At 44.7% G+C, this 25,367-nt stretch overlaps 1 protein-coding gene across 1 annotated transcript in view; it reads right to left on the bottom strand.

Moving 5' to 3' along the window:
* Positions 1-25,367, bottom strand: part of LOC135530113 (collagen alpha-1(XIV) chain-like) — a 151,077-nt gene that overhangs the window by 25,481 nt on the left and 100,229 nt on the right. The window contains exons 21-24 of the mRNA XM_064958500.1: positions 14,795-14,848; positions 11,763-11,858; positions 9,792-9,845; positions 1,919-1,972 (exon numbers count right to left, since the gene is read on the bottom strand). Of these exons, the coding sequence (XP_064814572.1) occupies positions 1,919-1,972; positions 9,792-9,845; positions 11,763-11,858; positions 14,795-14,848 (258 nt within the window). The remainder of the gene's footprint in view (positions 1-1,918; positions 1,973-9,791; positions 9,846-11,762; positions 11,859-14,794; positions 14,849-25,367) is intronic.

Raw genomic sequence — 25,367 nt, forward strand, 5'->3', positions numbered from 1 at the left:
TTAGACCGCTGAACCAGGGTCTGTAGTGACGCCTCTAGCACTGAGATGCAGTGCCTTAGACCGCTGAACCAGGGTCTGTAGTGACGCCTCTAGCACTGAGATGCAGTGCCTTAGACCGCTGCGCCACTCGGGAGCCCCATTGAACCGACTGAAAGTTGTACTACAACCCAAGGAGTGTTTCAGGACAAGCCAATTAGAGAAAGTGTTCCTCATGGGCACATAACCGACACAAATCCTCATCTATGAGCTATGGCTTGTCTTTTCTATGGTTTTCTGTAGTTCAGCATGGCCGCTTCCAAGCCCATTCTCTTTGCCAGAGTGGGACGACCAGTCCCCCAGTGTGGGAGTCAACCCCCAGTCAAGCAGTAAACACCTCCCAGTAAAACCTCATAACGAGGCTCTAGAGTGAGGCCTTTTGAAGGTCAAGTGTAGCTAGAGGAGGGGCCAGAAAGCAGGAATGGAGCTGGAATGGGGACTAGTGAACGCCAAGAGGGGCATAGGGGCTCCTCCATAAAGAAGAGCAGACCCAGAACTGTGGTTTATCAACATGGAGAATCAAGAAAAGCAAGCCACTTTCTGCCCAAATACAGTGTCAACTAACTGTGTCAAACTGTGATTATGTAATAATTAAGTAAAATAAACACACAAAAATGGGGACCTTTTCCAAGGGAATAATGACTCAGGAAATCCCTGGTCTTGTTTAGTCACACAGAGAGTTAATTCAGAGAAGAAGGCTTTCGTGATTAATTATGTCCTGTGTTGCTCTAACTGATTCCCAAGAGGAGGCTATTGTTTTTCTGTTCTGATCTCTCTTGGCATCTTTAAAGATGTTACAAACTCAGATCGCCCCTCTACATCCACAGCTTCATGGGTTCTGAGGTGTACAGCTACGTGTATTCCATCAGAGTCTTTGGCAACTGGCCAATATTACAGGGAATGGACCAATCAGGCACTATCATTTACAGTACAGCAAAGTGTTCCATTCTTCATGAAAATTACTCTTAAGATGACTTGTAACATTTTAGCTGTACGCATCTTCGTCATCATCGTCATCATCATCATCATCATCATCATAATTATCATTATCATCATCATCGTCGTCGTCATCATCATCATCATCATCGTCACCATCATTATCATCATCATCGTCACCATCATTATCCATGGCGTGTCTACATCTAGATAACAGTGTTGACCCCTGAGAGTGATAGAAAGAGCTGTGGTGGTTTGAATAGGATTTTAGAAATTCTTAGAGGATCTTGGGAGTTGTCAGCTTATAGCTGTCGTTGAGGAGCAAGATGGAGATTCCATATCACTTTATACTCGTGTTTTCTTTTCCATATCTGTTGGATCAGTGCAGAAGCTTGTGTGATACCAAAGCAGATTCTGATGAGATATACTGTCAGTGGAAAAGTGAAAATCACATGGTAACATCCTTGGGCCTTCAGGTGACTTAATGTCAGGTAAGTTGACCCTAAAACCGTCCCGTTGATGTAGCAGCCTGTGTTGCTTTTGTCAGTCTTTGAGATAAAAAATGTGTATTATGAAGGTTCAAAGGGCATCTCTCATAACTCATTTATTTACAGCACATTTATTTTAAGTGCTGTGTCAGAGTATGAGACATGAAATTGATTCATAGGGAAATCAAAACAGCATTCTGTAAACATCTTGTGAGCTTTAAGCCAGAGATTTAAAGCATCGTGACATAAAAACGTCAGTGTTATGTTTGTTGTGAGGAAGGAAACAGAATTACGGGCTTCAAAATCAGAAGAAAAAAACTATTTGACTTTAATATTTAAAATTGAGCTAAAGAGCTCAGGGCGCTCAGGTTTTGAGCAGGTCATACGAACAGAATATACATACAATACATAATGGAAATAATGAATCTGTAAGTCAAACAAAATGAATAGACTGTTACCCTCTGTCCAACTGGTCCACCTCTTCCTGGTCCGCCAGGAGATCCACCAACACCCTGCAAAATATCATACCAATACAGAGTCAAAGTGATTTACAACATGAGAAACCTTATTCATTCAGGTCTGAATGGTGAACATCTCATTTACAAGATGAGAAACCTTATTCATTAAGGTCAATGGTGAACATCTCATTTACAACATGAGAAACCTTATTCATTAAGGTCAATGGTGAACATCTCATTTAAAAGATGAGAAACCTTATTCATTAAGGTCAATGGTGAACATCTCATTTACAACATGAGAAACCTTATTCATTAAGGTCTGAATGGTGAACATCTCATTTACAAGATGAGAAACCTTATTAATTAAGGTCAATGGTGAACATCTCATTTACAACATGAGAAACCTTATTAATTAAGGTCAATGGTGAACATCTCATTTACAACATGAGAAACCTTATTCATTAAGGTCAATGGTGAACATCTCATTTACAAGATGAGAAACCTTATTCATTCAGGTCTGAATGGTGAACATCTCATTTACAAGATGAGAAACCTTATTAATTAAGGTCAATGGTGAACATCTCATTTACAACATGAGAAACCTTATTCATTAAGGTCAATGGTGAACATCTCATTTACAACATGAGAAACCTTATTCATTCAGGTCTGAATGGTGAACATCTCATTTACAACATGAGAAACCTTATTCATTAAGGTCTGAATGGTGAACATCTCATTTAAAAGATGAGAAACCTTATTCATTCAGGTCTGAATGGTGAACATCTCATTTACAACATGAGAAACCTTATTCATTAAGGTCAATGGTGAACATCTCATTTACAAGATGAGAAACCTTATTCATTAAGGTCAATGGTGAACATCTCATTTACAACATGAGAAACCTTATTCATTAAGGTCAATGGTGAACATCTCATTTACAACATGAGAAACCTTATTCATTCAGGTCTGAATGGTGAACATCTCATTTACAACATGAGAAACCTTATTCATTAAGGTCTGAATGGTGAACATCTCATTTAAAAGATGAGAAACCTTATTCATTCAGGTCTGAATGGTGAACATCTCATTTACAACATGAGAAACCTTATTCATTCAGGTCTGAATGGTGAACATCTCATTTACAAGATGAGAAACCTTATTCATTCAGGTCTGAATGGTGAACAGCTCAACACCTGCCAAAGCTTTGCTGTGTGTATCCAGTCTCCTACAGCTCACCCAGCCCATTCCAAACATAATCATAACTTAGCTATGAGGTTATAAAATATGTATCTTCTGCCACAACTTTACAAGAGAGGTCGTAAAGCATATCAATGAAAGGTGGGGATATTATGCAGAGGAGGGGAGGGGAGAGTAGTGGAGAGGAGGGGTGTGATTAATGTTGTGCTGTGAGACCAGATCCTGGCACAAACCACCACCAGCCCTGATATCTTCCCTGTCAGCTATACACACACACACACACACACACACACACACACACACACACACACACACACTATACACACACACACACACACACACACACACACACACACACACACACACACACACACACACACACACACACACACACACACACACACACACACACACACACACACACACACAAACACACACACACACACCCCATCCTGGCCCTGAGAGATGTGGTAATGGCTATGAAGAGAGAGGCAGAGAGCAGAATCAGCAAGGCCAACAGATTAAGTGTTCATATTTCTCTACGACCAGCCAGACCCAACCAGTCACTCTGGTCCTCTCTACCACCAGCCAGACCCTACCAGTCACTCTGGTCCTCTCTACCACCAGCCAGACCCTACCAGTCACTCTGGTCCTCTCTACCACCAGCCAGACCCTACCAGTCACTCTGGTCCTCTCTACCACCAGCCAGACCCTACCAGTCACTCTGGTCCTCTCTACCACCAGCCAGACCCTACCAGTCACTCTGGTCCTCTCTACCACCAGCCAGACCCTACCAGTCACTCTGGTCCTCTCTACCACCAGCCAGAGACTCTACCAGACCCTACCAGTCACTCTGGTCCTCTACCACCAGCCAGACCCTACCAGTCACTCTGGTCCTCTCTACCCGACCTTACCAGTCACTCTGGTCCTCTCTACCAGACCTTACCAGTCACTCTGGTCCTCTCTACCACCAGCCAGACCCGACCAGTCACTCTGGTCCTCTCTACCAGACCCTACCAGTCACTCTGGACCAGACCTTACCAGTCACTCTGGTCCTCTCTACCACCAGCCAGACCCGACCAGTCACTCTGGTCCTCTCTACCAGACAATACCAGTCACTCTGGTCCTCTCTACCAGACCCTACCAGTCACTCTGGTCCACTCTACCACCAGCCAGACCCTACCAGTCACTCTGGTCCTCTACCACCAGCCAGACCCTACCAGTCACTCTGGTCCTCTCTACCAGACCCTACCAGTCACTCTGGTCCCCTACCAGACCTTACCAGTCACTCTGGTCCTCTACCACCAGCCAGACCCTACCAGTCACTCTGGTCCTCTCTACCCAGACCTTACCAGTCACTCTGGTCCTCTCTACCAGACCTACCAGTCACTCTGGTCCTCTCTACCACCAGCCAGACCCGACCAGTCACTCTGGTCCTCTCTACCAGACCCTACCAGTCACTCTGGTCCTCTCTACCAGACCTTACCAGTCACTCTGGTCCTCTCTACCACCAGCCAGACCCGACCAGTCACTCTGGTCCTCTCTACCAGACCCTACCAGTCACTCTGGTCCTCTCTACCCGACCCTACCAGTCACTCTGGTCCTCTCTTCCAGACCCTACCAGTCACTCTGGTCCTCTCTACCAGACCCTACCAGTCACTCTGGTCCTCTCTACCAGACCCTACCAGTCACTCTGGACCTCTCTTCCAGACCCTACCAGTCACTCTGGTCCTCTCTACCACCAGCCAGACCCTACCAGTCACTCTGGTCCTCTCTACCACCAGCCAGACCCGACTAGTCACTCTGGTCCTCTCTACCAGACCCTACCAGTCACTCTGGTCCTCTCTACCACCAGCCAGACCCTACCAGTCACTCTGGTCCTCTCTACCACAAGCCAGACCCTACCAGTCACTCTGGTCCTCTCTACCACCAGCCAGACCCTACCAGTCACTCTGGTCCTCTCTACCACCAGCCAGACCCTACCAGTCACTCTGGTCCTCTACCACCAGCCAGACCCTACCAGTCACTCTGGTCCTCTCTACCCGACCTTACCAGTCACTCTGGTCCTCTCTACCAGACCTTACCAGTCACTCTGGTCCTCTCTACCACCAGCCAGACCCGACCAGTCACTCTGGTCCTCTCTACCAGACCCTACCAGTCACTCTGGTCCTCTCTACCAGACCTTACCAGTCACTCTGGTCCTCTCTACCACCAGCCAGACCCGACCAGTCACTCTGGTCCTCCCTCCAGACCCTACCAGTCACTCTGGTCCTCTCTACCAGACCCTACCAGTCACTCTGGTCCTCTCTACCAGACCCTACCAGTCACTCTGGACCTCTCTTCCAGACCCTACCAGTCACTCTGGTCCTCTCTACCACCAGCCAGACCCTACCAGTCACTCTGGTCCTCTCTACCACCAGCCAAACCCGACTAGTCACTCTGGTCCTCTCTACCAGACCCTACCAGTCACTCTGGTCCTCTCTACCAGACCCTACCAGACACTCTGGTCCTCTCTACCAGACCCTACCAGTCACTCTGGTCCTCTCTACCACCGTCCAGACCCTACCAGTCACTCTGGTCCTCTCTACCACCGTCCAGACCCTACCAGTCACTCTGGTCCTCTCTACCAGACCCTACCAGTCACTCTGGTCCTCTCTTCCAGACCTTACCAGTCACTCTGGTCCACTCTACCACCAGCCAGACCCTACCAGTCACTCTGGACCTCTCTTCCAGACCCTACCAGTCACTCTGGTCCTCTCTACCACCAGCCAGACCCTACCAGTCACTCTGGTCCTCTCTACCACCAGCCAGACCCGACTAGTCACTCTGGTCCTCTCTACCAGACCCTACCAGTCACTCTGGTCCTCTCTACCAGACCCTACCAGACACTCTGGTCTACCACCGTCCAGACCCTACCAGTCACTCTGGTCCTCTCTACCACCGTCCAGACCCTACCAGTCACTCTGGTCCTCTCTACCAGACCAGTCACTCTGGTCCACTCTACCACCAGCCAGACCCTACCAGTCACTCAGTCCTCTCTACCAGACCCTACCAGTCACTCTGGTCCTCTCTTCCAGACCTTACCAGTCACTCTGGTCCACTCTACCACCAGCCAGACCCTACCAGTCACTCTGGTCCTCTCTACCACCAGCCAGACCCTACCAGTCACTCTGGTCCTTCTACCAGACCCTACCAGTCACTCTGGTCCTCTCTTCCAGACCTTACCAGTCACTCTGGTCCACTCTACCACCAGCCAGACCCTACCAGTCATTGGTATTTACCAGACCCTACCAGTTGTGGCTCTTCCAGATACCAGTCACTCTGGAAAGACCCTACCAGTCACTCTGGTCCTCTCTACCAGACCCTACCAGTCACTCTGGTTAATGGATCCAGGATAAATCAACCCCTAGAGACTAAGAATGATGGATGGTGAGCAAGCATCAGTTAGATGCATTGGCTACCAACTCAGACACATACTTTGCTATTCAATGGATTTTTCACTGTCAGGTTGTAAATGAGAGGAGAGGGTAGAGCTCATGACAAGGGTTATATTGTATTTACTGTATATTGTGGCTGGTGATGGTGAAAGATAGAGAGAGGCAAAGACCTCTTTAATGGATGTTCCCGGAGGTGTGATGGTGAGAGACAGAGAGGGGCAAAGACCTCTGTAATGGATGTTCCGGAGGTACGATGGTTGTGCGTCCCAAATGGAACCCTTTGACCTTTGCATCACTCAGGGAATAGGGTGCCATTTTGGATGCAGCCATATATTCTCTGTGTCTGGTGTAGATGACAGCAGGTCCTTGAAGATACCTTCCGGAAGAAACCCCTCTACTGTGTACTCTTAGGGGTTCTGACAAAATGCAGAAAGTCGGGACTCTCCCACCACAACGGGACAAGAACAGGACGTAGAAAGTCCTGATTCAAAGTAAATACCATCTAGACAGGGGACTCCTCCAATATCATTAGAGTACGAGCCCCGTTGCTGCCCGAAACCCACTTCCTCATATCACCAAGGCTTTGTCCCAAATAGCACTCTGGAGACAGACTTCTATACAAGGCTATTGTGTTCTCTGATCTGTCCACTAAGCAGACGAGGCTCAGTAATTAATACTGGTAGTTCATCATGGTTTTCTCATGTGACTGATTCCATTAGTCTGGTAGCAGCAGGGGAAGCCCTGTGTGCCAGGTTGTGTCATGTGACTGATTCCATTAGTCTGGTAGCAGCAGGGGAAGCCCTGTGTGCCAGGTTGTATCATGTGACTGATTCTGGTAGCAGCAGGGGAAGCCCTGTGTGCCAGGTTGTGTCATGTGACTGATTCTGGTAGCAGCAAGGGAAGCCCTGTGTGCCAGGTTGTGTCATGTGACTGATTCTGGTAGCAGGAGGGGAAGCCCTGTGTGCCAGGTTGTGTCATGTGACTGATTCCAGGAGGGGAATTAGTGCCAGGTTGTGTCATGTGCAGCAGGAGGGGAAGCCCTGTGTGCCAGGTTGTGTCATGTGACTGATTCTGGTAGCAGCAGGGGAAGCCCTATGTGCCAGGGTGGGGTGTAAGACACCTGGTCTACTTCCCAAATAGCACCCTGTTCCCTATATAGAGCACTACCTTCGTACTGTGTAGGGAATAAGGTCCCATTTGGGGGACAGCCCTCGTGTGATGCCTCACGACGCCAAGACAGGAACCTTCTCTCAGCTGCTACTTATCTCTCCCTCACCTCACTCACACACATCTATTACACAAACAACCACGCACACACACACACACAAGCACGCACGTGCACACACACACACACACACACTGTAATTACAGTGGAAGAATGATCTATGACTAGAATAGGTTTTCCAGACAGTGGAAGCAGTAATCACTAGTCTCAACACAGTGTCTCTGTGGGAGTAGTAATCACTAGTCTCAACACAGTGTCTCTGTGGAGGTAGTAATCACTAATCTCATCACAGAATCTCTGTGGGAGTAGTAAACACTAGTCTCATCACAGTGTCTCTGTGGAGGTAGTAATCACTAGTCTCAACACAGCGTCTCTGTGGAGGTAGTAATCACTAGTCTCAACACAGCGTCTCTGTGGGAGTAGTAATCACTAGTCTCAACACAGTGTCTCTGTGGAGGTAGTAATCACTAGTCACGTCACAGTGTCTCTGTGGGAGTAGTAATCACTAGTCACATCACAGTGTCTCTGTGGGAGTAGTAATCACTAGTCATCAGTGTCATCACAGTCACATGTCTCTGTGGGAGTAGTAATCACTAGTCACATCAGTGTCTCTGTGGGAGTAGTAATCACTAGTCACATCAGTGTCTCTGTGGGAGTTGTAATCACTAGTCACATCAGTGTCTCTGTGGGAGTAGTAATCACTAGTCACATCAGTGTCTCTGTGGGAGTAGTAAACACTAGTCACATCAGGGTCTCTGTGGGAGTAGTAATCACTAGTCACATCAGGGTCTCTGTGGGAGTAGTAATCACTAGTCACATCAGTGTCTCTGTGGGAGTAGTAATCACACTCAGTGTCTCTGTGGGAGTAGTAATCACTAGTCACATCACAGGGTCCAGGTGGGGGTAGTAAACACTAGTCTCATCACAGTGTCTCTGTGGAGGTAGTAATCACTAGTCACATCACAGTGTCTCTGTGGGAGTAGTAAACACTAGTCACATCACAGTGTCTCTGTGGAGGAGTAGTAAACACTAGTCACAGTCTCAACACAGTCACATCACGGTCTCTGTGGGAGTAGTAATCACTAGTCACATCAGTGTCTCTGTGGGAGTAGTAATCACTAGTCACATCACAGTGTCTCTGTGAGAGTAGTAAACACTAGTCACATCAGGGTCTCTGGGGGAGTAGTAATCACTAGTCACATCAGTGTCTCTGTGGGAGTAGTAATCACTAGTCACATCACAGTGTCTCTGTGGGAGTAGTAATCACTAGTCACATCAGGGTCTCTGTGGAGGTAGTAATCACTAGTCACATCAGGGTCTCTGTGGAGGTAGTAATCACTAGTCACATCACAGTGTCTCTGTGGGAGTAGTAATCACTAGTCACATCACAGTGTCTCTGTGGGAGTAGTAATCACTAGTCACATCACAGTGTCTCTGTGGGAGTAGTAATCACTAGTCACATCACAGTGTTTCTGTGGGAGTAGTAATCACTAGTCACGTCACATTGTCTCTGTGGGAGTAGTAATCACTAGTCACATCACGGTCTCTGTGGGAGTAGTAAACACTAGTCACATCACAGTGTCTCTGTGGGAGTAGTAATCACTAGTCACATCACAGTGTCTCTGTGGGAGTAGTAAACACTAGTCACATCAGTGTCTCTGTGGGAGTAGTAATCACTAGTCACATCACGGTCTCTGTGGGAGTAGTAAACACTAGTCACATCACAGTGTCTCTGTGGGAGTAGTAATCACTAGTCACATCACAGTGTCTCTGTGGGAGTAGTAATCACTAGTCACATCAGTGTCTCTGTGGGAGTAGTAATCACTAGTCACATCAGGGTCTCTGTGGGAGTAGTAAACACTAGTCACATCACAGTGTCTCCGTGGGAGTAGTAATCACTAGTCACATCAGGGTCTCTGTGGAGGTAGTAAACACTAGTCACATCACAGTGTCTCTGTGGGAGTCAGGAGAGGAAAACAAAATGGAGATGAGGTATATAGGTGTCTTTACTCACCTGAGGTCCTGGTAAACCAACATCTCCCTTTTCTCCCTTTTCACCATCACCACCCTGAAACAGAAATGGACATGAGAAAGAAAAACTCTTTATCATTCATTCCTTTGTCATTTTGTCATTTCATACAAAGCCAGTGGGTAGATGGAATGGTTTGCAAATTATTGACTGTACATTACTCATATGCAGCACACTGTTATGGAACACAGTTTAACCAGAGGCAAACGTGTTCATATACAGGCAATATACTGTATAGCCAGGGTAGCCTAGTGGTTAGAGCGTTGGACTAGTAACCGAAAGGTTGCAAGTTCAAATCCCCGAGCTGACAAGGTACAAATCTGTCGTCTGCCCCTGAACAGGCAGTTAACCCACTGTTCCTAGGCCGTCATTGGAAATAAGAATTTATTCTTAACTGACTTGCCTAGTAAAATAAAGATAAATAAAAAATGTTAAATTAAAAAATGTTTATAAACAGGCTATATACTGTATAATATCTTATGTTTATAAACAGGCTATATACTGTATCATATCTTATGTTTATAAACAGGCTATATACTGTATCATATCTTATGTTTATATACAGTCTATATAATGTATCATATCTCATGTTTATATACAGGCTATATACTGTATCATATCTTATGTTTATAAACAGGCTATATACTGTATCATATCTTATGTTTATATACAGGCTATATACTGTATCATATCTTGTGTTCATATACAGGCTATATACTGAATCATATCTTATGTTTATATACAGGCTATATACTGTATCATATCTTATGTTTATATACAGGCTATATACTGTATCATATCTTATGTTCATATACAGGCTATATACTGTATCATATCTTATGTTTATAAACAGGCTATATACTGTATCATATCTTATGTTTATAAACAGGCTATATACTGTATCATATCTTATGTTCATATACAGGCTATAAACTGTACATATCTCATGTTTATATACAGGCTATATACTGTATCATATCTTATGTTTATAAACAGCTATATATGTATCATAGCTTATGATGGAATGTCATATCTATGTTTATATACAGGCTATATACTGTACCATATCTTATGTTTATATAGGTCATATCTGTATCATATCTTATGTTCATATGGTCCATATCTTATGTTTATGGAATGTCATATCTTATGTTTATAAACAGGCTATATACTGTATCATATCTTATGTTCATATACAGGCTATAAACTGTACCATATCTCATGTTTATATACAGGCTATATACTGTATCATATCTTATGTTTATAAACAGGCTATATACTGTATCATATCTTATGTTTATGGCTATAATGTATCATATCTTATGTTCATATACAGGCTATAAACTGTACCATATCTCATGTTTATATACAGGTTACACTGGTCATATCTCATATGTTCATTACAGGCTATATGGTCATATGGATGTTTATATACACTATATACTGTATCATAACAGGACCAGAGTGTTATATGAACATAAGTCATATACTTACCGGTGGTCCCTGGATGGAATGTCCACTAGACCCCTCAGGACCAGGGTTATAGGTCATATCTCATATCTTACCGGTGGTCCCTGGATGGAATGTCCACTAGACCCCTCAGGACCAGGGTTATAGGTCATATCTTACCGGTGGTCCCTGGATGGAATGTCCACTAGACCCTTGAGGACCAGGGTTATAGGTCATATCTTACCGGTGGTCCCTGGATGGAATGTCCACTAGACCCCTCAGGACCAGGGTTATAGGTCATATCTTACCGGTGGTCCCTGGATGGAATGTCCACTAGGCCCTTGAGGACCAGGGTTATAGGTCATATCTTACCGGTGGTCCCTGGATGGAATGTCCACTCGGCCCTTGAGGACCAGGGTTATAGGTCATATCTTACCGGTGGTCCCTGGATGGAATGTCCACTCGGCCCTTGAGGACCAGGGTTATAGGTCATATCTCATATCTTACCGGTGGTCCCTGGATGGAATGTCCACTCGGCCCTTGAGGACCAGGGGGGCCCTGTGGTCCAGGAGGACCTTTATCACCAACTAGTCCTTGAGGCCCCTGGAGAAGACAGGCCATTTATTTAAATCACACAATATTAACTAATGACTCATGGCTGTTTCCTTACTGATTTATAAACCATATTTCAACTGATAAACTGATCAATAGTCTATAAACTACTTTAAAAACCTTTAGAAAACATTTGTAAAGCATACCTTAATGTAGAGTCTTACAACAACAGTGTTGATTAACCGCCCGACCTGTTTACATCAAATTGAATTGAACTAAAAGTTTGTTAGGTCTCTGGTGATAAATATGTTCTGTGTCTTCAACGTCCAAGTTTGGACATCAGGTTTTAGAGCTACTGTCTGACAGCCTTCCTTCTAAAAACACACTGCCGTGTCCTTGGGTCTCTCGCTCCACACATAAATGTGATATTCATAAAGTGAAGACAAAGTACAACGGGTAGCCCACATGACCGTTCTCCGAGGACACTCATTAGAATGGAGTTTACATTGGGGACTGTGCTCTAGGAAATTGATTTAGGCTGTGTCCCAAATGACACCATAGGGCTTTGGTCAAAAGTAGTGCACTATATAGGGAATAGGATGCAAATTAGCACGTATTTTAGCCAATACCCAACAGTACATTTGAAATGAGATTACAGCCGTCCTGGGTTGGGTTTGTTTGGCACCATAATGAAATCTGTTTCTAGCATGGCCTCCCGTTCACATCTGTTGTAACTTTGTTAGCGAGCTGCCAGTGTTAAACTGGGCTGGAAGCAGAGGGACTGGAGAGGCCTGCAGCCTGCAGCCTTAGAGGCTGATAAAGCAGTCAAACAGACAGAGAGAGGGGACTGTCCCATTTACCAAACCTGTTTGAATGCCTGGTGGGCTGGGTTTAAATGCCAGGTGGGTTGGGTTTGAATGCCAGATGGGTGGGGTTTGTATGCCAGATGGGTGGGGTTTGAATGCCAGGTGGGCGGGATTTGAATGCCAGGTGGGTGGGATTTGAATGCCAGGTGGGCGGAGTTTGAATGCCAGATGGGCGGGGTTTGAATGGCAGAAGGGCTGAGTTTGAATGCAAGGTGGGCGGGGTTTGCATGCCAGGTGGGCGGGGTTTGAATGCCAGGTGGGCTGGGTTTGAATGCCAGATGGGTGGGGTTTGAATGCCAAATTGGTGGGGTTTGAATGTCAGGTGGGTGGGGTTTGAATGCCAGATGGGTGGGGTTTGAATGCCAGGTGGGTGGGGTTTGCAATGCAGGGGGGCGGGGTTTGCGCTTTTGGGACTTTTGTAATTGGTTCCATTGCAACAGGCAATTCCATTGCAACAAGTTCAAACCGAGCAACAGCTGTACTATTTGAAATGATTTCAAATAGTATTTGAACCCAGGTCTGAGTCAGACACAGAGAGAAGTGGAATAACAACATTTCAGCGTATTCCTGAAACTACAGTCCAAGTAAAATGATCCTGTTTAACTACAACCTACACAAGCCTCTCTTGGCTTCGACATGAAGACTGCTGGCATGAGAGCCAGAACGACACGGCGAGGTTCACTTAGTGTGTGAAAACAGAGACATCCTCCAAAAATAACAGAGAATTGCACGTTACGTTGCGTATTTATGTATCTCCACATCTCAGCCGTTGATTCAGGCTATTTATTGGAGGAAATTCCATTCTTATTCTTTCTGTTCTGAGTTCTCGGTGGCCCCTCACGTACTGTAGCCAGAATACGTGTTACTGTGGAAGCACTGAGCTGCTACAAAATATTAAGATCACACCCCCTATGTTGACTCTAATGCTTCCCACAGTTATTATTGGCTGGATGGCCTTTGGGTGGTGGACCCTTCTTGATACACATGGGAAACTGTTGAGCGTGAAAAACCCAGCAACGTTGAGGTTCTTGACCCAAACCGGTGCGCCTGACACCTACTACCACTCCCCGTTCAAAGGCACTGACATCTTTTGTCTTGCCCTTTAACCCTCTGAATGGCCCACATACACAATCCATGTCTCAATTGTCTCAAGGCTTAAAAATCTGGATTTAACAAGCGACATCAATAAGGGTTCATAGCTTTCACCTGGTCAGTCTATGTAGTGGTCTGTACACTGAGCTGTATTGGGACCCTCCAGTATGTGTTACTATGGAAACACTGACCTGTATTGGGATGGAGACCCTCCAGTATGTGTTACTGTGGAAACACTGAGCTGTATTGGAATGGAGCCCCTCCAGTATGTGTTACCATGGAAACACTGAGCTGTATTGGGATGGAGACCCTCCAGTATGTGTTACTATGGAAACACTGAGCTGTATTGGGATGGAGACCCTCCAGTATGTGTTACTGTGGAAACACTGAGCTGTATTGGGATGGAGCCCCTCCAGTATGTGTTACTATGGAAACACTGAGCTGTATTGGGATGGAGACCCTCCAGTATGTGTTACTGTGGAAACACTGAGCTGTATTGGGATGGAGCCCCTCCAGTATGTGTTACTATGGAAACACTGAGCTGTATTGGGATGGAGACCCTCCAGTATGTGTTACTGTGGAAACACTGAGCTGTATTGGGATGGAGCCCCTCCAGTATGTGTTACTATGGAAACACTGAGCTGTATTGGGATGGAGACCCTCCAGTATGTGTTACTGTGGAAACACTGAGCTGTATTGGGATGGAGCCCCTCCAGTATGTGTTACTATGGAAACACTGAGCTGTATTGGGATGGAGACCCTCCAGTATGTGTTACTGTGGAAACACTGAGCTGTATTGGGATGGAGACCCTCCAGTATGTGTTACTATGGAAACACTGTGCTTTATTGGGATGGAGTCCCTCTACCTGTGTCCCAAATGGTACCCTATTCCCAATGTAGTGCCCTTCTTTTCACCAGAGCCCTGATCCAAAGGAGTGCACTATAGAGAGAACAGGGGTGCCATTTGGGACACACCCTGTGTAAGCACTGAGCAGCATAGTGTGATGGAGGATGAATAGTATACTTTACCACATTGCCTGGCTCCCCTCGATCTCCCCTGGCCCCTCTGATACCAGCACCTCCCTGGAAGAAAGGAAGGGAGGAAGGAGACCGTAAACACCACGATAACCATACTGTCCATCTGACTGGGAATCAGACCATTAACACCACTATAACCATACTGTCCACCTGACTGGGAATCAGACCATAAACACCACTATAACCATACTGTCCACCTGACTGGGAATCAGACCATAAACACCACTATAACCATACTGTCCATCTGACTGGGAATCAGACCATTAACACCACTATAACCATACTGTCCACCTGACTGGGAATCAGACCATAAACACCACTATAACCATACTGTCCATCTGACTGGGAATCAGACCATAAACACCACTATAACCATACTGTCCACCTGACTGGGAATCAGACCATAAACACCACTATAACCATACTGTCCATCTGACTGGGAATCAGACCATTAACACCACTATAACCATACTGTCCATCTGACTGGGAATCAGACCATAAACACCACTATAACCATACTGTCCATCTGACTGGGAATCAGACCATAAACACCACTATAACCATACTGTCCACCTGACTGGGAATCAGACCATTAACACCACTATAACCATACTGTCCATCTGACTGGGAATCAGACCATAAAACCACTATAACCATACTGTCCATCTGACTGGGAATCAGACCATTAACACCACTATAACCATACTGTCCATCTGACTGGGAATCAGACCATAAACACCACTATAACCATACTGTCCATCTGACTGGGAATCAGACCATAAACACCACTATAACCATACTGTCCATCTGACTGGGAATCAGACCATAAACACCACTATAACCATACTGTCCATCTGACTGGGAATCAGACCATAAACACCACTATAACCATACTGTCCATCTGACTGGGAATCAGACCATAAACACCACTATAACCATACTGTCCATCTGACTGGGAATCAGACCATAAAACACCACTATAACCATACTGTCCATCTGACTGGGAATCAGACCATAAACACCACTATAACCATACTGTCCATCTGACTGGGAATCAGACCATAAACACCATAAACACCTGACTGGGAATCAGACCATAAACACCATATGTCCATCTGACTGGGAATCAGACCATAAACACCACTATAACCATACTGTCCATCTGACTGGGAATCAGACCATAAACACCACTATAACCATACCATGACTGGGAATCAGTCACACCATACTGTCCACTGACTGGGAATCAGACCATAAACACCACTATAACCATACTGTCCATCTGACTGGGAATCAGACCATAAACACCATATAACATACTGTCCCTGACTGGGAATCAGACCATAAACATAACCATACTGTCCATCTGACTGGGAATCAGACCATAAACACCACTATAACCATACTGTCCATCTGACTGGGAATCAGACCATAAACACCACTATAACCATACTGTCCATCTGACTGGGAATCAGACCATAAACACCACTATAACCATACTGTCCATCTGACTGGGAATCAGACCATAAACACCACTATAACCATACTGTCCATCTGACTGGGAATCAGACCATAAACACCAAACCATACTGTCCATCACTGGGAATCAGACCATACCACCATACTGTCCATCTGACTGGGAATCAGACCATAAACACCACTATAACCATACTGTCCATCTGACTGGGAATCAGACCATAAACACCACATAAACACCATAACCATACTGTCCATCTGACTGGGAATCAGACCATAAACACCACTATAACCATACTGTCCATCTGACTGGGAATCAGACCATTAACACCACTATAACCATACTGTCCACCTGACTGGGAATCAGACCATAAACACCATACTGTCCATCTGACTGGGAATCAGACCATAAACACCACTATAACCATACTGTCCATCTGACTGGGAATCAGACCATAAACACCACTATAACCATACTGTCCATCTGACTGGGAATCAGACTGTCCATCTGACTGGGAATCAGACCATATAACACCACTATAACCATACTGTCCATCTGACTGGGAATCAGACCATAAACACCACTATAACCATACTGTCCATCTGACTGGGAATCAGACCATAAACACCACTATAACCATACTGTCCACCATACTGACTGGGAATCAGACCATAAACACCACTATAACCATACTGTCCATCTGACTGGGAATCAGACCATAAACACCACTATAACCATACTGTCCATCTGACTGGGAATCAGGAATCATACTGTCCATCTGACTGGGAATCAGACCATAAACACCACTATAACCATACTGTCCATCTGACTGGGAATCAGACCATAAACACCACTATAACCATACTGTCCATCTGACTGGGAATCAGACCATAAACACCACTATAACCATACTGTCCATCTGACTGGGAATCAGACCATAAACACCACTATAACCATACTGTCCATCTGACTGGGAATCAGACCATAAACACCACTATAACCATACTGTCCATCTGACTGGGAATCAGACCATAAACACCACTATAACCATACTGTCCATCTGACTGGGAATCAGACCATCAGACCAAACACCACTATAACCATACTGTCCATCTGACTGGGAATCAGACCATATAACACCACTCAGACCATAACCATACTGTCCATCTGACTGGGAATCAGACCATAAACACCACTATAACCATACTGTCCATCTGACTGGGAATCAGACCATAAACACCACTATAACCAACTGTCCATCTGACTGGGAATCAGACCATGTCCATCTGACTGGGAATCAGACCATTAACACCACTATAACCATACTGTCCACTGACTGGGAACAGACCATAACCATACTGTCCATCTGACTGGGAATCAGACCATAAACACCACTATAACCATACTGTCCATCTGACTGGGAATCAGACCATAAACACCACTATAACCATACTGTCCATCTGACTGGGAATCAGACCATAAACACCACTATAACCATACTGTCCATCTGACTGGGAATCAGACCATAAACACCACTATAACCATACTGTCCATCTGACTGGGAATCAGACCATAAACACCACTATAACCATACTGTCCATCTGACTGGGAATCAGACCATAAACACCACTCCATACTGAATCAGACCATACTATAACCTACTGTCCATCTGACTGGGAATCAGACCATAAACACCACTATAACCATACTGTCCATCTGACTGGGAATCAGACCATCAGACCATAACACCACTATAACCATACTGTCCATCTGACTGGGAATCAGACCATAAACACCAACACCATACCATGTACTGTCCATCTGACTGGGAATCAGACCATAAACACCATACTGTCCATCTGACTGGGAATCAGACCATAAACACCACTATAACCATACTGTCCATCTGACTGGGAATCAGACCATAAACACCACTATAACCATACTGTCCATCTGACTGGGAATCAGACCATAAACACCACTATAACCATACTGTCCACTGATAACCATACTGTCCATCTGACTGGGAATCAGACCATAAACACCACTATAACCATACTGTCCATCTGACTGGGAATCAGACCATAAACACCACTATAACCATACTGTCCATCTGACTGGGAATCAGACCATTAACACCACTATAACCATACTGTCCATCTGACTGGGAATCAGACCATAAACACCACTATAACCATACTGTCCATCTGACTGGGAATCAGACCATAAACACCACTATAACCATACTGTCCATCTGACTGGGAATCAGACCACTATAACCATACCTGACTGGGAATCAGACCATAAACACCACTATAACCATACTGTCCATCTGACTGGGAATCAGACCATAAACACCACTATAACCATACTGTCCATCTGACCACTATAACCATAACTGTCCATCTGACTGGGAATCAGACCATAAACACCACTATAACCATACTGTCCATCTGACTGGGAATCATAAACACCACTATAACCATACTGTCCATCTGACTGGGAATCAGACCATAAACACCACTATAACCATACTGTCCATCTGACTGGGAATCAGACCATAAACACCACTATAACCATACTGTCCATCTGACTGGGAATCAGACCATAAACACCACTATAACCATACTGTCCATCTGACTGGGAATCAGACCATAAACACCACTATAACCATACTGTCCATCTGACTGGGAATCAGACCATAAACACCACTATAACCATACTGTCCATCTGACTGGGAATCAGACCATAAACACCACTATAACCATACTGTCCATCTGACTGGGAATCAGACCATAAACACCACTATAACCATACTGTCCATCTGACTGGGAATCAGACCATAAACACCACTATAACCATACTGTCCATCTGACTGGGAATCAGACCATAAACACCACTATAACCATACTGTCCATCTGACTGGGAATCAGACCATAAACACCACTATAACCATACTGTCCATCTGACTGGGAATCAGACCATAAACACCACTATAACCATACTGTCCATCTGACTGGGAATCAGACCATAAACACCACTATAACCATACTGTCCATCTGACTGGGAATCAGACCATAAACACCACTATAACCATACTGTCCATCTGACTGGGAATCAGACCATAAACACCACTATAACCATACTGTCCATCTGACTGGGAATCAGACCATAAACACCACTATAACCATACTGTCCATCTGACTGGGAATCAGACCATAAACACCACTATAACCATACTGTCCATCTGACTGGGAATCAGACCATAAACACCACTATAACCATACTGTCCATCTGACTGGGAATCAGACCATAAACACCACTATAACCATACTGTCCATCTGACTGGGAATCAGACCATAAACACCACTATAACCATACTGTCCATCTGACTGGGAATCAGACCATAAACAAACACCTGACTGGGAATAGACCATAAACACCACTATCCATACTGTCCATCTGACTGGGAATCAGACCATTAACACCACTATAACCATACTGTCCATCTGACTGGGAATCAGACCATAAACACCACTATAACCATACTGTCCATCTGACTGGGAATCAGACCATAAACACCACTATAACCATACTGTCCATCTGACTGGGAATCAGACCATAACACCACTATCCATACTGTCCACCTGACTGGGAATCAGACCATAAACACCACTATAACCATACTGTCCATCTGACTGGGAATCAGACCATAAACACCACTATAACCATACTGTCCATCTGACTGGGAATCAGACCATAAACACCACTATAACCATACTGTCCATCTGACTGGGAATCAGACCATAAACACCACTATAACCATACTGTCCATCTGACTGGGAATCAGACCATATAACACCACTATAACCATACTGTCCATCTGACTGGGAATCAGACCATAAACACCACTATAACCATACTGTCCATCTGACTGGGAATCAGACCATAAACACCACTATAACCATACTGTCCATCTGACTGGGAATCAGACCATAAACACCACTATAACCATACTGTCCATCTGACTGGGAATCAGACCATAAACACCACTATAACCATACTGTCCATCTGACTGGGAATCAGACCATAAACACCACTATAACCATACTGTCCATCTGACTGGGAATCAGACCATAAACACCACTATAACCATACTGTCCATCTGACTGGGAATCAGACCATAAACACCACTGGGAATCAGACCATAAAACCATACTGTCCATCTGACTGGGAATCAGACCATAAACACCACTATAACCATACTGTCCAACCATCAGACCATTAACACCACTATAACTGTCCACCTGACTGGGAATCAGACCATAAACACCACTATAACCATACTGTCCATCTGACTGGGAATCAGACCATAAACACCACTATAACCATACTGTCCATCTGACTGGGAATCAGACCATAACACCACTATAACCATACTGTCCATCTGACTGGGAATCAGACCATAAACACCACTATAACCATACTGTCCATCTGACTGGGAATCAGACCAACACCACTATAACCATACTGTCCATCTGACTGGGAATCAGACCATAAACACCACTATAACCATACTGTCCATCTGACTGGGAATCAGACCATTAACACCATATAACACCACTGGGAATCAGACCATAAACACCACTATAACCATACTGTCCATCTGACTGGGAATCAGACCATAAACACCACTATAACCATACTGTCCACCTGACTGGGAATCAGACCATAAACACCACTATAACCATACTGTCCCTGACTGGGAATCAGACCATAAACACCACTATAACCATACTGTCCATCTGACTGGGAATCAGACCATAAACACCACTATAACCATACTGTCCATCTGACTGGGAATCAGACCATAAACACCACTATAACCATACTGTCCATCTGACTGGGAATCAGACCATAAACACCACTATAACCATACTGTCCATCTGACTGGGAATCAGACCATAAACACCACTATAACCATACTGTCCACTGTCTGACTGGGAATCAGACCATAAACACCACTATAACCATACTGTCCATCTGACTGGGAATCAGACCATAAACACCACTATAACCATACTGTCCATCTGACTGGGAATCAGACCATAAACACCACTATAACCATACTGTCCATCTGACTGGGAATCAGACCATAAACACCACTAACACCACTATAACCATACTGTCCATCTGACTGGGAATCAGACCATAAACACCACTATAACCATACTGTCCATCTGACTGGGAATCAGACCATAAACACCACTATAACCATACTGTCCATCTGACTGGGAATCAGACCATTAACACCACTATAACCATACTGTCCACCTGACTGGGAATCAGACCATAAACACCACTATAACCATACTGTCCATCTGACTGGGAATCAGACCATGACTGGGAACACCACTATAACCATACTGTCCATCTGACTGGGAATCAGACCATATAACACCACTGGGAATCAGACCATAACCATACTGTCCATCTGACTGGGAATCAGACCATAAACACCACTATAACCATACTGTCCATCTGACTGGGAATCAGACCATAAACACCACTATAACCATACTGTCCATCTGACTGGGAATCAGACCATAAACACCACTATAACCATACTGTCCATCTGACTGGGAATCAGACCATAAACACCACTATAACCATACTGTCCATCTGACTGGGAATCAGACCATAAACACCACTATAACCATACTGTCCATCTGACTGGGAATCAGACCATAACACCACTATAACCATACTGTCCATCTGACTGGGAATCAGACCATAAACACCACTATAACTGTCCATACTGGGAATCAGTCCACTGTCTGACTGGGAATCAGACCATTAACACCACTATAACCATACTGTCCATCTGACTGGGAATCAGACCATTAACACCACTATAACCATACTGTCCATCTGACTGGGAATCAGACCATTAACACCACTATAACCATACTGTCCATCTGACTGGGAATCAGACCATAAACACCACTATAACCATACTGTCCATCTGACTGGGAATCAGACCATAAAAACACCACTATAACCATACTGTCCATCTGACTGGGAATCAGACCATTAACACCACTATAACCATACTGTCCATCTGACTGGGAATCAGACCATAAACACCACTATAACCATACTGTCCATCTGACTGGGAATCAGACCATAAACACCACTATAACCATACTGTCCATCTGACTGGGAATCAGACCATAAACACCACTATAACCATACTGTCCATCTGACTGGGAATCAGACCATAAACACCACTATAACCTGACCATACTGTCCACCTGACTGGGAATCAGACCATAAACACCACTATAACCATACTGTCCACCTGACTGGGAATCAGACCATAAACACCACTATAACCATACTGTCCATCTGACTGGGAATCAGACCATAAACACCACTATAACCATACTGTCCATCTGACTGGGAATCAGACCATAAACACCACTATAACCATACTGTCCATCTGACTGGGAATACTGTCCACCTGACTGGGAATCAGACCATAAACACCAAACACCACTGGGAATAACCATACTGTCCATCTGACTGGGAATCAGACCATAAACACCACTATAACCATACTGTCCACCTGACTGGGAATCAGACCATAAACACCACTATAACCATACTGTCCATCTGACTGGGAATCAGACCATAACACCACTATAACCATACTGTCCATCTGACTGGGAATCAGACCATAAACACCACTATAACCATACTGTCCATCTGACTGGGAATCAGACCATTAACACCACTATAACCATACTGTCCATCTGACTGGGAATCAGACCATAAACACCACTATAACCATACTGTCCATCTGACTGGGAATCAGACCATTAACACCACTATAACCATACTGTCCATCTGACTGGGAATCAGACCATTAACACCACTATAACCATACTGTCCATCTGACTGGGAATCAGACCATAAACACCACTATAACCATACTGTCCATCTGACTGGGAATCAGACCATAAACACCACTATAACCATACTGTCCATCTGACTGGGAATCAGACCATAAACACCACTATAACCATACTGTCCATCTGACTGGGAATCAGACCAACTATAACCACCACTATAACCATACTGTCCATCTGACTGGGAATCAGACCATAAACACCACTATAACCATACTGTCCACCTGACTGGGAACACCACTATAACCATACTGTCCATCTGACTGGGAATCAGACCATAAACACCACTATAACCATACTGTCCATCTGACTGGGAATCAGACCATAAACACCACTATAACCATACTGTCCATCTGACTGGGAATCAGACCATAAACACCACTATAACCATACTGTCCATCTGACTGGGAATCAGACCATAAACACCACTATAACCATACTGTCCACCTGACTGGGAATCAGACCATAAACACCACTATAACCATACTGTCCACCTGACTGGGAATCAGACCATAAACACCACTATAACCATACTGTCCATCTGACTGGGAATCAGACCATAAACACCACTATAACCATACTGTCCATCTGACTGGGAATCAGACCATAAACACCACTATAACCATACTGTCCATCTGACTGGGAATCAGACCATGACTGGGAACACCACTATAACCATACTGTCCATCTGACTGGGAATCAGACCATAAACACCACTATAACCATACTGTCCATCTGACTGGGAATCAGACCATTAACACCACTATAACCATACTGTCCATCTGACTGGGAATCAGACCATAAACACCACTATAACCATACTGTCCATCTGACTGGGAATCAGACCATAAACACCACTATAACCATACTGTCCATCTGGGAATCAGACTGGGAATCAGACCATTAACACCACTATAACCATACTGTCCATCTGACTGGGAATCAGACCATTAACACCACTATAACCATACTGTCCATCTGACTGGGAATCAGACCATAAACAACACCATCTGACTGGGAATCAGACCATTAAACACATACTGTCCATCTGACTGGGAATCAGACCACTATGGGAATCAGACCATAAACACCACTATAACCATACTGTCCATCTGACTGGGAATCAGACCATAAACACCACTATAACCATACTGTCCATCTGACTGGGAATCAGACCATAAACACCACTATAACCATACTGTCCATCTGACTGGGAATCAGACCATAAACACCACTATAACCATACTGTCCATCTGACTGGGAATCAGACCATAAACACCACTATAACCATACTGTCCATCTGACTGGGAATCAGACCATAAACACCACTATAACCATACTGTCCATCTGACTGGGAATCAGACCATTAACACCACTATAACCATACTGTCCATCTGACTGGGAATCAGACCATTAACACCACTATAACCATACTGTCCATCTGACTGGGAATCAGACCATTAACACCACTATAACCATACTGTCCATCTGACTGGGAATCAGACCATAAACACCACTATAACCATACTGTCCATCTGACTGGGAATCAGACCATAAACACCACTATAACCATACTGTCCATCTGACTGGGAATCAGACCATTAACACCACTATAACCATACTGTCCATCTGACTGGGAATCAGACCATAAACACCACTATAACCATACTGTCCATCTGACTGGGAATCAGACCATAAACACCACTATAACCATACTGTCCATCTGACTGGGAATCAGACCATAAACACCACTATAACCATACTGTCCATCTGACTGGGAATCAGACCATAAACACCACTATAACCATACTGTCCATCTGACTGGGAATCAGACCATAAACACCACTATAACCATACTGTCCATCTGACTGGGAATCAGACCATAAACACCACTATAACCATACTGTCCATCTGACTGGGAATCAGACCATAAACACCACTATAACCATACTGTCCATCTGACTGGGAATCAGACCATAAACACCACTATAACCATACTGTCCATCTGACTGGGAATCAGACCATAAACACCACTATAACCATACTGTCCATCTGACTGGGAATCAGACCATAAACAACTATAACCATACTGTCCCTGACTGGGAATCAGACCATA

The sequence above is a fragment of the Oncorhynchus masou genome, unplaced genomic scaffold, assembly GCF_036934945.1.
Source record: "Oncorhynchus masou masou isolate Uvic2021 unplaced genomic scaffold, UVic_Omas_1.1 unplaced_scaffold_1258, whole genome shotgun sequence".
Classification (NCBI taxonomy): Eukaryota; Metazoa; Chordata; class Actinopteri; order Salmoniformes; family Salmonidae; genus Oncorhynchus; species Oncorhynchus masou.